The sequence below is a fragment of the Aphidius gifuensis genome, linkage group LG2, assembly GCF_014905175.1.
Source record: "Aphidius gifuensis isolate YNYX2018 linkage group LG2, ASM1490517v1, whole genome shotgun sequence".
NCBI lineage: Eukaryota > Metazoa > Arthropoda > Insecta > Hymenoptera > Braconidae > Aphidius > Aphidius gifuensis.
The window spans coordinates 8,390,911-8,407,999 of record NC_057789.1 but is presented as its reverse complement, the minus strand read 5'-3'; the positions used below and the strand labels follow the sequence as shown (position 1 = coordinate 8,407,999).

Below are 17,089 nucleotides of genomic sequence, written 5' to 3'. Positions count from 1 at the left end.
GTCAAAAATCCATCAATGGTGCCAGCTAATTCAGTGGCTGTTATATTTACGTTAACAATTGCTTGTAGCTTTATAAATCTCGTAAGTGAATAATCCCAAGTGGAAAAAATATATTTAATTTATATTTAATGGAAATATAAATTAAATTTAATGGATATACAGTTTTGGACATACTAAAAGTAAATTTAGAAAAAATTTAGAAAAGATTTAGAACAAATATAAATTAAATTTAGAATATGTTCAAGTTTGGACATACTAAAATTAAACTTTTTCTAAATTTTTTCTTAATTTTTTTTTTATTTTTTGTAAATTTTTTTTTAATTTAATTTTCGTATGTTCAAAACTGTATATATTTTAAATTTAATTTATATTTTTTCTAAATCTTTTCTAAATTTTTTCTAAATATAAAATAAATATATTTCATATTTCCAATAAATATATTTTTTTCACTTGGGAAAATTAAACTTTTTCTACAATAATATCCTAACGTTCTATTGATGTTTTTTTTAAGTGACATCTGATTCATTAAAATTAGTCTTGAAAATAGGGTGACCATATGTTTGTGTCAGAAAAAAGAAGAAAAAAAAAATATATAATCTTTACACGCAGACAGTTTGAAAAAAATAAATAAATATAATAAAATAAATAATCTAAAAAATCTTTTTTTATCAATTTTTTTGCCCTTGATTAATATTAAAATTAAGAATTCAATTATCATAGTTTATCTGGCAATTACATGATCAAATATTCTGAATAAAAATTTCACAAATAAAATATATTTTATAGTATTGCATTATTATCTTTTAATAAATCTATTATTTTTATTTTCATTTTTATAATAAATTAATATACCCAATTGCGTTGCAAGTTTGTTTTAATTTTTTTTCATATCATTTATGTATTTTTTTTTTTAATTTTAAGTCATTTTCGTCTTAGATTCTATTGGATATAAAAAAAAATATTGAAATTATTTTACAGTTTATTGAATTACTTGAAACTATATATCAGCTTTAATTTTTAAATTTTTTTAAATTGAAAATTTTTTAATACTGTTTTAGATAATTTGGATTAATTATATTAATCGATTTATTTATTTATTTTATTGAAATAATATTTAATTAAAATTGGAGGAATATGCACGGAGAGAAATCCGCAGCAAATAATGCTGTAGAGTATCAAACAAATTTTACTGTAGTCTACTGGAAATTGAGAAGTTGCGTGGGGAGGCCACCAGGATCGACTAGAATTTCCTACTACACTACAGTAATTTTAATCAAAACAAAACAAAAAAACGTCACAAAAAATTAAATAAAACCTTATTATTTAAACATCAGAATAAAAATGTAATGTGTTTATTAATTTTAAAAAAATATACCATTTTATAATTTTCATGTGTTTCACCGTATTTTAATTTAAATTCATGAATAAAATAAAAACAATAAACTTTTTTAGAAGAGGTTAGGAACATACTTGATTTCCAATAAATATTCGTGTCATCTGGCGGGAAAACCTGCTGTTCACTACAGTAATTTCTGGCATAAAGTATACCATTAACTCGAGACTTCCAAAAATTCCGGTAGACTACAGTAAAAAATTTAGATGAAATATAATAATAATCATTATAATAAGTGGGAATTAGTCGCTTTAATGACGTCAGCTATGATTTTTACGATACCACTACAGTAATATTTGGTGCGGATTTCTCTCCGTGTGTAAGGAATATTATCGGCAAAATCTAAAAATTACTAGAAACCTCCCGATACTATCAATTTCATGAATAATTAAATAGAAAGATCAGCCGAGTGGGCCAACCAATCAAAACTACCCTTTAGGGTAAAAATAGTGCAAGCAGTGCAAGAAGGCACCGGGGATAAACGCAGCCCCGAGCATCCCCGAACAACCCCGACCTACCTCAAGTGCATAGATGCATCAATCGATGCATCCATCAATCAGTTAGCTATACTCTATAAACATCGACTTAGGTCCCTGCTTTATAGTTTTTTTTTTACCTGTCATTTGGACCTGGAAAATATCTATAGTAGCGTCGTTTTGTAATGTCACTTTTACTTTTGTTTAAAGTTAAAATAATTAAAGTAATTTTAACACTAAAATTTTAACATTCGTCTGTACATTGAAGTGCAAGTAATGTCATTTTAACAATAAATCAGTATTGTTTATTTTATTATAATTTTCTTGTATTTACGATATTTTTTTAAAAGTAAATTCACGTTGGATCACATGATCGTTTTAGTAACATCATTTTATCCAAGTACAAGCTCAAGTATAAATACAACTATAATTCAATAAAAATTATTATTGACTACCATCTACAATACCGACAAATATATACATTTATTTATTTTGTAAATTCAGTGTTACATCGAAATTATATATAAATCATCTATTTATTATTTTTCAAGTTAATAAATGTAAGTATTTTTATTTGGTTTATTTACTATCAATAATTTTCAAGCCAAATATTTTTTAATAACTTATCTATCCTCACTTCTTCATCAACCAACACAGTAACAAATTCAAGTATGTTTAATTGTTTATATTATACATATAAAAAAAAAGGAAAAAATCAAAATTGATATTTTTGTTATTTATCTAAAACAATTTATTTTTCCAACAAAAATAAATCGAAAAAATTAATGCAAAATAATAGTATTATTTTTTTGTTATGCAAATTTAATTTTGAATTATTACCGATGAGATTAAGATTTTTCATTTAAATTTTTTTAAAAAAACTAAAATAAATTACATTAATATTTATTGATTTTAGTGTGTTGGTGATATATCTCCCAAATAAAATGGTTGTTAAAAATCTAATGGTGTTTCCAGCAAGTTCAGTAGCTGGTATATTTATGCTCTATGTGACATGCAGTCTTGTTATACCTGTAAGTATATTTTAGTAAGAGTTAATATTATATTTCGCTATTTTAGGTAATAATAGACAGTAATGTAAAAAAAAGCTGTTGATAATAAATTTTTTTTTAAATTGAAGGAATTAATAATAGATATCGTTTAATTTTCAGGGCTCAAGTGAGAAAAATTCAAAAATAATCTCAACTAGTGCACAAAATATACTGCAAAATGATTATGGTGCAGTTGATTCATCAAATGTAATTAAAAGTCAGATTGACCTGAAAACTCATACGACTGTATCATCGATATTAGACAAATATTTTATTGACCTGAAAGGTCATCCAGGTGTACCACGTGAATTAGAGCTTGAAAATTATAAGAATGACCTTAAAACTCATTTGATTCATCAACAAAACCGTCAAAAAAATATCAACGAAAATGATTTGGTCACTGAATTATCATTGGGAGTTATAAAACTCAATACAAACTTGAATCTACAACAAGAAAAAATATCAAAAATTATGGAAGATTTGGCTAAGGAGAACAAAAATTACAAAATATTGTTTGATGCAAAAACATTGCTTGACAATAAATTATCAACATTGCTACTAGGAAATGAAGGCTCGAATTATCAATTATCGCAATTCAATGATATTACATGTCAACAAATCAGCTGTCAAGATAAAGAACAAACACAAACACTTGCTGAATATTCAGAATTAAATAAAAAGTATGTTAAAAGTTTAGAAAATTTAATAACTTGTGGAAATCGTGTTTTATCATTAACCGATCATCAGTGGAACTTGGAAAAAAATTTAACAGCACTTGAGTTAAAATATCATGAACAAAATCAACAATACTCAAATATATCACTACAGTTAGAAAATAAAATTAAAGAAAATGAGCAGATAAGTCAAGAGTGTTCCAAGACTTTCAAGATATCTTTTTAGTTTTCTTAATATTTCGTGTTTAAAATTTTTAAAATATTTTTTGTCGTATCCTTGGTTGTAGTATTTTTTAACAGCTTCAATTTGATTGTGGTACGAAAATCTTATCTATATTATTTCAGGAGATATGACCATTTTATTGAGTTCTTATAGTGATAAGTTATCAGATTAGCAGATAAACAAGTTAAAATATTAAAAGATTTATTGAAAAAGAAACGTTAATTACTATGTGAAAAACAATATAATAAAAACGAGACAGTTGTATAGTTGATGATGATGATGATTCAACATCCAACCGCCAGTTTTCTAACAAAGATTAACACAAATTTAATTTTACGTAGGTGGGACGCTTCGCGTCACCTACGTATTGGATTTGTCTACTGAAAATTAAAAGACGCTCTCATTTCTAAAGTAGTTGTCAGAGACACTTCGTGTTAGAACCAAAAGAAGCGTATTTTCAATCTCTTTGATTTGTATATTTTCGATTTTTTCTCAAATAATTATTAAAGTTGCCAGAGCCAAAAATGTTAAAAACCTTTTTTTCTTTTTTTTTTAAAATATCAAATAACTTTTTATCTGTAAGCGTGATCGATTTGCACCGAGTAATTAAAAGTTTCCTTTTATTTTGATCTTTAAATCGCCGCTATTTTGAAAACGATATCTTTAAAACTCACGGAGTTATTAGAATTCTAATAGAAAAATTTGATGTGGCTGTTTTTTTTTCCCGATTTACATTGGAACCCATTCATAGTGCTGTGACTAAACAATATGACATTTTATTTGAAAAAAAAGAAATTACACTAACTAATAATTGCACATAACCCACCGGAATATTGAAAATTTTAATTTTCGTTATATATGATTTTTTTTTTTTTGAATTCATTATCCGTCTAAGACAATGTGTGACTGATTTTGAATATTAATTTACAGTTTTTAAAATATTTAAATTCTTAAATAATATTATTAAATAGAAATCACAACTTGTTTTTCATTACTAGTTTTCTAATTTATACATTCATATATATTAGGTCAAATAAAATTAAATTATTTTTATTACAATATTGCTCAAAAAAATCATAAAAATAATTGTGATTATTTTAAAATTAGTTTGTCAGTAAAATAGCAATATCTTGATGTTCAGATATTTAAAAAAAAATAAAAAATACATAGGCAATTTGAATAAAGTAAATAAATAATAAATTAAATAATCCACAAATTTTATTCCATTCATTTTTTATTCTTGATAAATAATAAAATTAAAAATTTATAATATATTTTATATTGTTATTAATATATTTATTCGTTAAATAAAACTTTAACTAATTAATTATTATTTTCCAATGGATTCAGTATTTTTATGTATAATACAATTTTCTTATATTACGAAATGACATGAGCATTTTATAATCATTAGATACAGCAGCGATAGTTTCCAAAAATTTATACATATTGCGTAAAGAAATGACCCAGATGGGCCTTATCAGTACCATGATAATTATTGTGGTCTCTGAATCTCACAATAACAGGATGAGTTGTATATCAGCAGTTGAGGAAACTGATATGAAGCAGACTCAATCAGCTGCACATATAAATTATGATAATTTTTGGTAGCAGTCCATTCGCTCGTCAGTAGTTGGACAGTATATACACATCAACGAAATCATATATAAATCATCTATTAAATATTTTTTATAAACAACAAATGTAAGTACTTTTATTTGGTTTACTTACTACCCATAATTTTTATCTCAGTTTATTTTTAATTTTTTCTCTTACTTTTTCATTAACTAACGTACGTAGTAATGTACATTATTATTATTTTTGTAAATTTTTATTGTTTTTCATATTATACATACTTTATTTAAAAAACATTTATAGAAAAATCAAAGTTTATAATTTTGAATTAGAATTATCGCATGTAAAAAACTTGAGATTTTTTATTTGAAATATTTTTTTTTCAAATTGTAATACATTAATTTATTAATATTTAATAAATTATTTCAGGGTTGGTGAAATGTTTCTCAAAAATATGATTGTCAAAAATCCATCAATGGTGCCAGCTAATTCAGTTCAATTGCTTGTAGCTTTATAAATCTCGTAAGTGAATAATCGTAATAACAATATTTCCAAAATTTTGGCAATTATTGATCATCCATTTTAAATATAATCACATGTATCTTGTTTAGTATTATTAAAATGCTGTATTATGTGCTAGAGTCTGTACTACAAAAAATATAATTGACAATAGTCTTTTTAGTGTCCATTGTTGTTATCAAGTTTTTTCAAATTAAAGTTAAAAGACATATTTCTTTTATTGAAAAAAGCATAATTCTCGATTTTTCAGAGCTCATGTCGAATGCCTTACAATCAAATGGCTTCAGAAATCGATACAACTCTACCACCAATTGAAAGTAAGCTTCAAATATACATATTATTTAAATATATCGTTTAAATTATCCATGGTAAAAAATAATATTGTTTGAATATTTTTTGTTTCAGAAATAAACTCAACAATATCAACTAGTCAACTGAATGAGTCGTCTGAGGTGGATGAGGACTACGAATCTTTAAATCCGGATAATCATGACAAAGAAAATAATTTGGAAAAGCAGAAAAAAGCGACAGAAAATTTCCACCAGGGAACGCAAGAAAAAGACTACAAAATTTTGTTTGATGCGAAGACATTGCTTGAGAATAAATTATCAGCATCACTATTGGAAAATAATGAATTGAATAATAAATTATTGCAACTTAATAATACACTGAAAAAAATCAATCAAGATAAAGAACAAACACTTGCTGAGTATTCAAAAATAAATAAAAAATATACTAAAAGTTTGGAAGCTTTATTAACTTGTGAAAATCGTGTTTCATCATTAACCGATCATCAAGTAAACTTGGAAAAAAATTTAACAATACTTGAACTAAAAATAAAAAATAAAACTGATGAGGTTGATCGACTGAAAAATGAACAGTCAAATGAATTACAAATAAATCAGATAAAACAATTAAAAGCAATAGAAAATGAATATCAATCAAACTTGACAAATAAACAGCCGGAAGTTAAAACGTTGGAAGAAATATTATTCGGAATAAGTGAAAAAGAACGTGTTGAATCAGCCGATTTATTAAAAATATTAATGTTCATTATGAAATTCAATGAAGATAATGTACCAGATAATTTATTGGAGAAGAGACAACAATTATTTGAAAAAAAATATAATGAACGCCAGACAGTTGTAGTCGATGATTTACGAAAACGATTTGATGATTTTGCTTTAACGTCTCCCAGCCAATTTTCTAATAAATATTTCTGTAACCAAAAGATATCTTATTATGATTCAGCTATTTGTGCATTGCTCAGTAATGATTCGTATTATGATAAAATTGATCTCAGAAGAAAAAATTTGGTTGTTGTTCCAAAAGATATATTCACTGGCTTCGGACATGTTGAACAAATTTATTTGTCGTCCAACAGACTATATTATCTTGAGTCAGGTACTTTTAATAATTTATCAAATCTACACATACTTGATATTAACAACAACAATCTAACTGAATTATCGAGCGATATATTCAATGGTCTTGAAAAACTCATATTTTTAGACCTAACAATGAACAAACTAAATTCTATTCAACCAGGTGCCTTTAATAATTTATCAAATCTTGAAACACTTATTATTGACAACAATCATCTAACAGCATTATCTAGCGATATATTTAATGGTCTTGAAAAACTCGAAGAGTTAACACTATCATGGAATAATATAACTTTCCTTCAACCAGGTACATTCAGCAATTTATCAAATCTTGAGAATCTTAATATTCACCATAACAATCTAACAGAATTATCAAGTGATATGTTTGATGATCTTAAAAAACTTGAAATATTATATCTATCATCGAATAAACTAAATTCCCTTCAACCAGGTACCTTTAAAAATTTATCAAGTCTAAGGAAACTTGTGTTGTTCCATAATCATCTTACATCATTACCGAAAAACATATTCACTGGTCTTAAAAATCTTGAAGCGCTGGACTTGTCGAACAACCGACTAAGTTATCTTGATTCAGATATTTTTAACAATTTACCAGCTATTTATCATCTTAGTATTTCGTTTAACAATTTAACAATAGATTCTAAAAATATATTGATGCATGAGTATAGGTTTCCAAATTTTCATTTGCGATTTTGAAATTGATAAAATTCTATATCAAAAGCGACATAACGTTCATCCCATTTTATAAATAATAAAAAAGGTTTATTTGAATATATATATAGGTAAGATTTCATTTGTGAATTGTCTAAAATTAGATAACCATTAAAATATCAATTTTTTAATTATATTTAAAATCGCTCAGTCGATGTATTTTTTTTTTGTAAAAAACTATTAATAATTATAACTTATACATGTAGTAATAATTTCATTGAAACTGATAGTAAATTGAAAATTATAAACTGAAATTTTTTAAATTATAAATAACAATAAAATTAACAATAAATAAATAATTCAAATGCCAAGAATGTAAACCGTTTGTTTCTTTATTATAACAACATTATTTAGAAATAGGATTAAAAAAATAAAATTTAACCAACATAATATCAAAATCACTACAATAATATTTAAACGTGACTTTATTTTGTTGATTTCTGTGACCTGAAAACATTCTGATTACACTAATCCAAGAGTTATACATCTTGATGAATTTATAATTTTTAATAATCATTATTAAAAAATAAAATTTTTATTTTCATTTCACGAATTAACAAACGCATTTATTATAATCACGTATTACATCAGCTACACTTTCCACAAATTTGAAGGAATATATTGCGTAAAGAGATGACTTGATACCCTTATCGGTATCATGATAATTATTTTGGTATTTTCCGAATTTAGCAATAACAGAATGAGTTGTTTTCAAGCAAGAAAACTGAAAGCAGACTCAATCAACTGCACATATAAATTATAATAATTTTTGGTACCAGTCCATTCGCTCGTCAGTAGCTGAACAGTATAGATAAATCAACGAAATTATATATAAATCATCTATATTAAATATTTTTTAATTATAACTGATAATAATTTTAGCTGATAATTTATAAGCTGCTGAAATTATTCCAATAATGAATGAAAATAAAAGTATAATATTAAACAAATAATTAATTCAAATACTAAACAGATAAAAGAAAGATCAAATATATTTTCTTAATGGTAGTTTTTATTTTTTAGCGAAGTTAAAAACTAAACAATCATCTAACAGCATTAACGAGCGATATATTTAGTAGTCTTAAAAAAATCAAAGATTTAAAACTATCATGGAATAATATAACTTTCCTTTAACCAGGTACTTTTAACAATTTATCAAATCTTGAGAGTCTTAATACTCACCATAAAAATCTAACAGAATTATCGAGCGATATATTCAATGATCTTCAATGATCCAGCCGATGTACGATTTTTCTGGCCAACCGGCGTGAACCGGCGGTTCTATAGGTTCACATCGATCAGTTTCTATATAAACGGCTCGCACTAACTTGCACTCTCACTTCACGTCCGTTCGTGCTTCGCAGTGCTTCGTACTGTGGCAAATATATTTTGCTGTTTTATAAAAAAAGAAATAGACCATAGAAAATTTTTTAATATAATTTATATATTGTGTGCGATAAAAAAATATCGGACCATAACTTGATTATAGTAAATATACCAAATTAATATTTTTATCGAATATGGATAAAACCAGAACAAAACGTAAATTAGAGATTAATGCAATTTCAACACGTTTAACGAATTTTAACGGAAAAGAAAATGAGGTTAGTCTAAAATACAACTGCAGTTAAAACATGCTGTAGATTAATTATTGAATCAGTGTTGTGAATTATAAATATTCATTATTTTTTCAGATAAACTATCAGCATGATTATCATTCATACCCCAATAATACAATAATTGACTTTGTTAATGATGATTGTCTGGCTGCAATATTCATGTATGTGCCAGCATGTGAAAGACCAAAAATTGCATTAGGTACGCAATAATTACAATATCAATTATTTAATTAAAAAATTGATTTACTTATAATAAAGAATATATTTATATTTTTCAGTATGCCGAAAATGGAAAAGAGCCCTTGATTATTCTTGGGGTAATGTCAAAAAACTTGAACTAACTCACTGGGAATATGATGAGTATCCAACTTGTTTGAAGAAATATCCAACATTCGATGGACAATTTAATTTTTTAAAATCACTGCTTTTTAAATGTGGTCATTATTTAACAAAATTAGACTTGTCAGCTTATGGCCATTGTAACATAGTGCCAGTTATTAATGAATATTGTCCAAACCTTGTGGAGCTTCGATTGAGATTTACCTATGTTGGCCATGACATATTATATCATGCTTTATCACGTTTTTCTAAGCTAAAAGTATTATCAATTATATTTCAAAATTTTACAGATAAGTTTATACCTATGACTTTAATCCATTCATTACTAACAGTTGCTGATACATTGACTGACTTAATTCTTTCAAATTGGAACAATAGCTTCTATAACGCCTGTTACTTTCCAGAAGGCACCATAACTGTAAGTTAAAAATTAGATCTATTAAAAATAAAATATTTTATTTTTACATATAAATAATAATTTTCAAATTTATAATACTTGCGTTTGCAGGTGTTACGTGAAATGAGGGCTCTGAGAAGATTTGAAATTGGTGGTATACGAATTTCCGATGAATTTGTCGATTATATGACAAGTGGTGTACTAAAATGTTGTCGTTATGATGATTATTTTGACGAGCTTAAAACAGTACTGTTCAAAAATATCATAACACTGGAATTGGAATAAAGGTGTTGTAGCAATTTCAAAGATAGATTTACAAATTCTTGCTTTTTCCGGCTTTAATAACGTCATTGATTCTTCATCAATCAAATTGCTTAAAAACCTTAGAATAGTAGCTTTTCCATACAATAATAACATTACTGATGATTTAGCCATAGAAGTTCTTAAAAATTCACCACAGTTGAGAACGCTTTATGTTGTGCGCTCAAGTGTAACTGTTGATTTTATAAAAAGAGCAGAAAAGATATCAAGAAATCGAAAAAAACATTTGAACATAGGTATTGCATTCAAGTGTGATAAAAAAAAATATGAATCGCCATATCTTACAATTGATATTATACTATAATTTGAAGGAAAATAAATTCGATAATTGACAAATTTTGATGATGACTGACTATTAATATGTTATGTAAGATATAATATGGAAGTACGCCAATCAACGGTAACAATCATAGTTAAAAAAAAAAAATTGTATTTATCTTCACAATTTTGACATTCTTCAGCAAGATGTTTTATCATATACTACCAGCATTTTTTACCACTGCAATATTAGGGTTACCATATGCACTGAACGCCAAATCAGGGACTAGTACCGAGTTCGCTCCAGACGCTCTCTTTCTAATACTCCCCTACTTTCGTTTTAAGTACTCCCTCCCGTTACATTAAAGCTATTAGTAAAAAATCTAGCGGCTAAGTAAAAAAATTTTAATAGTCATGATATTGATCTCAGCCTAAGAAATTTGGCTTTTATTCCAAAAGATATTTTTACTAGCTTTTAAAATCTTAATGATGATAATCATTTTACAACATTGCCAAAAAATATATTTAATGATTTTAAAAAACTAGAAAGTCTAAGCTTACAATCAAACCCACTTGATTACTTTGATTCAGATATTTTCACTGATTATATTTAAAACCATTCAGTCAATAAAACTTTTTTTTTTTTATATTTTGAAAACTATTAATGAAAAATTATGAGCTGATATTTTTAGAATTATAAATAATAATAAAATCAACAATAAATAAATAATCCAAATACCAAGAATTTAAACTGTTTGTTTCTTCATTTTGAATTATTTTTTTGTTTACATTTTCAAAAATTGTTAAATTGTTTAATACAATCTAATTTAAGAAACCACAACTAATTATTTCTACTAATTATCTATTTTACATTCATGTAATATTATGTAAAATAAAATTGAGATATTTGCATTAAAAACCATCAAAAAATCTGAAGGTGTTTTAAAAATAGTTTGTCAATAAAACAGCAATTGTTGTTAAAAAAAATAAAAACACACACACATACACATTTTGAAAAAAAATAAATAAGAAATTAAATAATTTGAAAAAGTTTTCCATCTATATTTTGCCCTTGATGAATAGAAAATTTAAAATAAATACTACTACATATGTATCACTAGATATTTTTAATTATTAATATATAAATAATAATTCTTAAAAAAAAACTCAAAGATTTAAAACTATATCATGCAATAATATAACTTTCCTTCAACCAGGTACCTTTAGCAATTTATCAAATCTTGAGAGTCTGAATATTCACCATAACAATCTAACAGAATTATCGAGCGATAAATTCAATGATCCAGTCTATGTACGATTTTTCTGGAAAAACGGCGGTTCTAGGTTCACGTCGGTCAGTTTCTATATAAACGGCTCGCACTAACTTGGCCCACTTGCACTCTCGTCTCTCAGTGCCTCAGTGCTCTGAGCTCTCGGCCTCACTTGACGCCTGTTCGTGTTTCGCAGTGCTTCGTACTGTAGCAAATATATTTTACTGTTTTATTGAAAAAGAAATAGACCATAAACAATCTTTTAATATAATTTATATATTGTGCGATAAAAAAATATTAAACCATAACTTGATTATAGTAAATATACCAAATTTATATTTTTATCCAATATGGATAAAACCAGAACAAAACGTAAATTAAAGTTGAAAAACATTTTTATAAAAAAATATAATGGCTCTAATGAAATTTCAACACGTTTAACGGAATCTAACGAAAAAGAAAATGAGGTTAGTCCAAAATACAACTGCAGTTAAAACATGCTTGTAGACAAATTATTGAATCAGTGTTGTGAAATATAAATTTTCATTATTTTTTCAGATAAACTATCAGCATCATTATTATTCATACCCCAATAATACAATAGTTGAATTTGTTAATGATGATTGTCTGACTGCAATATTCATGTTCGTGCCAGCATGTGAAAGACCAAAAATTGCATTAGGTACGCAATAATTACAATATCAATTATTTAATTAAAAAATTGATTTACTTATAATAATTAATATATTTATATTTTTTAGTATGTCAAAAATGGAAAAGAGCCCTTTGTCAATCTTGGAGTAATGTCAAAAAACTTGAACTAACTCACTGGGAATATGATGAGTATCCAACTTGTTTGAAGAAATATCCAACACTCGATGGACAATTTAATTTTTTAAAATCACTGCTTTATAAATGTGGTCGTTATTTAACAAAATTAGACTTGACAGCTTATGGCCATTGTAACATAGTGCCAGTTATTAATGAATATTGTCAAAACCTTGTGGAACTTCGATTGAGATTTACCTATGTTGACAAAATAATATTATACGATGCTTTATCACGTCTATCTAAACTAAAATTATTATCAATTATATTTCAAGATTTTAAAGATAGGTTTATACCTCTTAATTTAATCTATTCATTAAGAAACGTTGCTGATACATTGACTGATTTAATTCTTTCAAACTGGAAAGATAACTACTACACTAACCCCTGTTTCTTTCCAGGAGACACCATTTGTGTAAGTCAAATTTTATATCTATTAAAAATAAAATATTTTATTTTTACATATAAATAATAATTTTCAAATTTATAATACTTGCGTTTGCAGGTGTTACGTGAACTGCGGGCTCTGAAAAGATTTGAAATTGGTGGTATACGAATTTCCGATGTACTTGGCAGTTATCTGACGAGTAGTGTACCAACATGTTGTTTTTATGATGATTATTTTCACGACCGTAGAAAAGCACAGTTCAAAGATATCACGACATTGATATTGAGGAATTATCGAATTACAGATCATGGTTTGTATACTATTGCCAATACCATTAAGCGATTAAAAGAACTCCGCATGGATTCTACTCATTTAACGAATGAAGGGATTGTAACAGTTTCAAAGATGAATTTAGAAATTCTTACTTTTCCCGGCTTGAATAACGTCATTGATTCTTCATCAATCAAAATGCTTAAGAACCTGGAAGTAATAGCTTTTCCATTCAACAATAACGTTACTGATGATTTAGCCATAGAAGTTCTTAAAAATTCACCAAATTTGTACACGCTGTATGTTATGTGCACAAGTGTAACTGTTGAATTTATAAAAAGAGCAGAAAAAATATCAAGAAATCGAAAACGACATTTGAAAATAGGTATTGCATTCGAGTGTGATAAAAAAAAATATGAATCGCCATATCTTACAATTCATATTACACTACCTTGAAGATTAAAAAAAGAAAAATTTATGCCAATTGTTTTCACTTAAAATATAATATTGTACTGAAAATAATTTTATTCAAAAAAAAATGAATAAACAATAATAAAATGTTTTAACGTTTTTTTATATTTTGTTGAATTATAAACTGATTAAAAACTAATATTTCTCATTGTTTTTATTTCGATATTTAATTTGTTTCAAATTCATCTTCACAATTTTGGCATTCTTGAGCAAGATGTTTCATCCCAACGCTTTTTTTGTAATATTTTCTTACTTTCGTTTCGAGTACCCTCTTTCCCTTTACATTTTTCTTCACATTATATCTAAGTAAAAAATCTGGCGGCTAAGTAAAAAAATTTAAATAGTTATAATATTGATCTCAGCCTAAGAAATTTGGCTTCTATCCCGAAAGATATATTTACTGGCTTTAAAAATCTAAAATAAATTCTTGTGGTTGCATACCTATAATAATTTTTCCGATTTTTTTTTTTTTTTCCTCATCATTTTTATGTATATTTTTATTATCAGTTACGAAAATCGTGTTTGATCGCTAAATGATTATTAGGTTAACTTGGAAAATAATTTAATAATATATGTATACTTGAAAGGAAAATACAAGATATTATCGATATTACCAACAAAATATTAAACTCTACAATAATATTCAAACGTGACTTTGATTTTTTGATTACACTTATCCAAGAGTTATATCATTGTTAAAAAATTAAATTCTTATGTTTATTTTACGAATTAACAATAGCATTTTATCATCACGAAATAAAGCAGCTGTACTTTCCACAATTTTGAAAAAATATATTGCGTAAAGAGATGACCCAGATGACCTTATCAGTATCGAAATAAATATTATTGTATTCACCGAATCTCGCAATAACATGAACACTCGAGAAAAACTGATATAAAGCAGACTCAATCAGCACACATAAATTGCAATAATTTTTGGGACCAGTCCATTCACTCGTCAGTAGTTGGACAATATATCCACATCAACGAAATCATATATAATTCATCAATTTATTATCTTTAAAGTTAACAAACGTAAGTACTTTTATTTGGTTTATATTTTCTAAACTTTTATTTTAAATTATCATCTCAAAAATTACGTTTTTTTATTCAAAATATATTATTTAAAATAATATATTTATATAAAATAATATATAAATTTACAACAACAATTTTATAATTAATAATAAAGTTTATTCAAATACATATAGGTGAGATTTCATTTGTGAATGCTTCAAAGTCAAGAAAATATTAAAGTAACAATTGTTATAATTATCAGTCATGAATAACTTTACTTTTTTCAAATAAATAATGTGTGTAACAATAAATATTGTTTTTGATTATAATTATTTGTTAAGAAAAACTTTGCATTCTTATTTTCAAGTCAACAATGAATTCTTGTAATTGCATAGCAATTTTTTGGTAATTTTTTTATTACGTTCTGCCTCTCATCCGATTGGAAAAAAAGAAATATATTAAAATTCTTTTACAATTCATTGAATTTCTCAAAACTATATCAGCTTTAATTTTTAAATTATTAATTAGCATGTTTATAATTATGTTTAATACTGTTGTAATAATCAAAAATAATTGTATCTTTTCATTTAGTTAAAACAAATAATTAATAAAAAATAAATGAAGTTAAAAATAAAAAAGAAAATATGCCAACATAATTAAAATTTATCTACAGTAATATTTAAACGTGTCTGATTTTTTTATCGTTTTTATTGAAATATTTTTTTAAATTAACGTTATCAGGTTCGTGTCAAAAATACATGAACATCACACAAAACAAAAAATTCATATTTTTTTAATCTAGCCTAGGGATGATTCATCACTGGTTGTCACCAAGTAAATATTAAACATATTGATTTCGTCTCTTCACTTGAGTCACATATTTATTCAAAAATAAAAATGTAATTAAGCAATAATTGATACTACATAGTAAATAAAAATAACAATTATAAACGTTTCATGTAAATAAATAACAAAAAAATTGTGAATAAGTGAAAAACAAATTAATGAAAAATTTTTGAATGTAATAATAATTGGTAGGCTGCAACTTTAGTTATATTCAGATGAATATAAATATCATGTATAAATATATTTTTTTGTAAAATCAAACAACAATATTAGTGTATTGAATTTACTTAAGACATTATAGTTACACGTAATTTTTATTATAAAATTAAATGCTTATTTTTATGAGCACTTTATAATTATTAAACGCAGCAGTTATTCTTTTAGAAATTTAAAGGAATGCATTACGCAAATAAAGATGATTCGGGTTGTCTTTATCAGTATCATAATAATTACTATCGTATTTTCCGAATTTTAATAACAGAATGTTTCATATAAGCAGTCGAGTAAACTGATATGAAGCTGACTCAATCAGCACGTACAGGTTGTGATAATTTCTGCAGTCGATTTACTCGTCAGTAGTTGGACAGTATATATAGAACAACGAAATCATCTATTCAGTTTCTCAGTTAACGAATGTAAGTATTTTTAATTGGCTTTTTTAATCCTTATAATTTTCACAGCAGTTATTTTTTAATGATTTGTCTTAAAACAGTCATTACTTTTTAATTAACTAACGCAGTAATTGATTGTTTTTGATTTTATTTATAAGTTATTTTTTTTCGATTTATACAATTAATTGTACAAAACAAATTTATATATATATTTTTTTTTTTTTGTATCTAAAACAATTTATTATTCTAATAAAAAATTCAATGAAAGATGATTTAGTATTATTTCTATTGAATTTAATTTCGAATTATCACCAAAAGAATAAGATTTTTCATTAAAAATGTTTTTTTTTTAATTAAAATAAATTACAATAACATTAATATATATATTTATTAATTATAGTGTGTCGCTGAATTATCCCCCAAAAAT

At 25.3% G+C, this 17,089-nt stretch overlaps 1 protein-coding gene across 1 annotated transcript; it reads left to right on the top strand.

Annotated features, from left to right (window-relative positions):
• The first annotated feature begins 10 nt into the window (after window positions 1–10).
• LOC122848964 (leucine-rich repeats and immunoglobulin-like domains protein 3) lies at window positions 11–8,043 on the top strand. The gene is made up of 3 exons (XM_044147460.1): window positions 11–81; window positions 6,160–6,226; window positions 6,315–8,043. Exons 1-3 carry the CDS (start codon window positions 16–18, stop codon window positions 8,009–8,011), a joined length of 1,830 nt encoding a protein of 609 aa, XP_044003395.1. The 5' UTR covers window positions 11–15; the 3' UTR covers window positions 8,012–8,043.
• The last annotated feature ends 9,046 nt before the right edge of the window (window positions 8,044–17,089 follow it).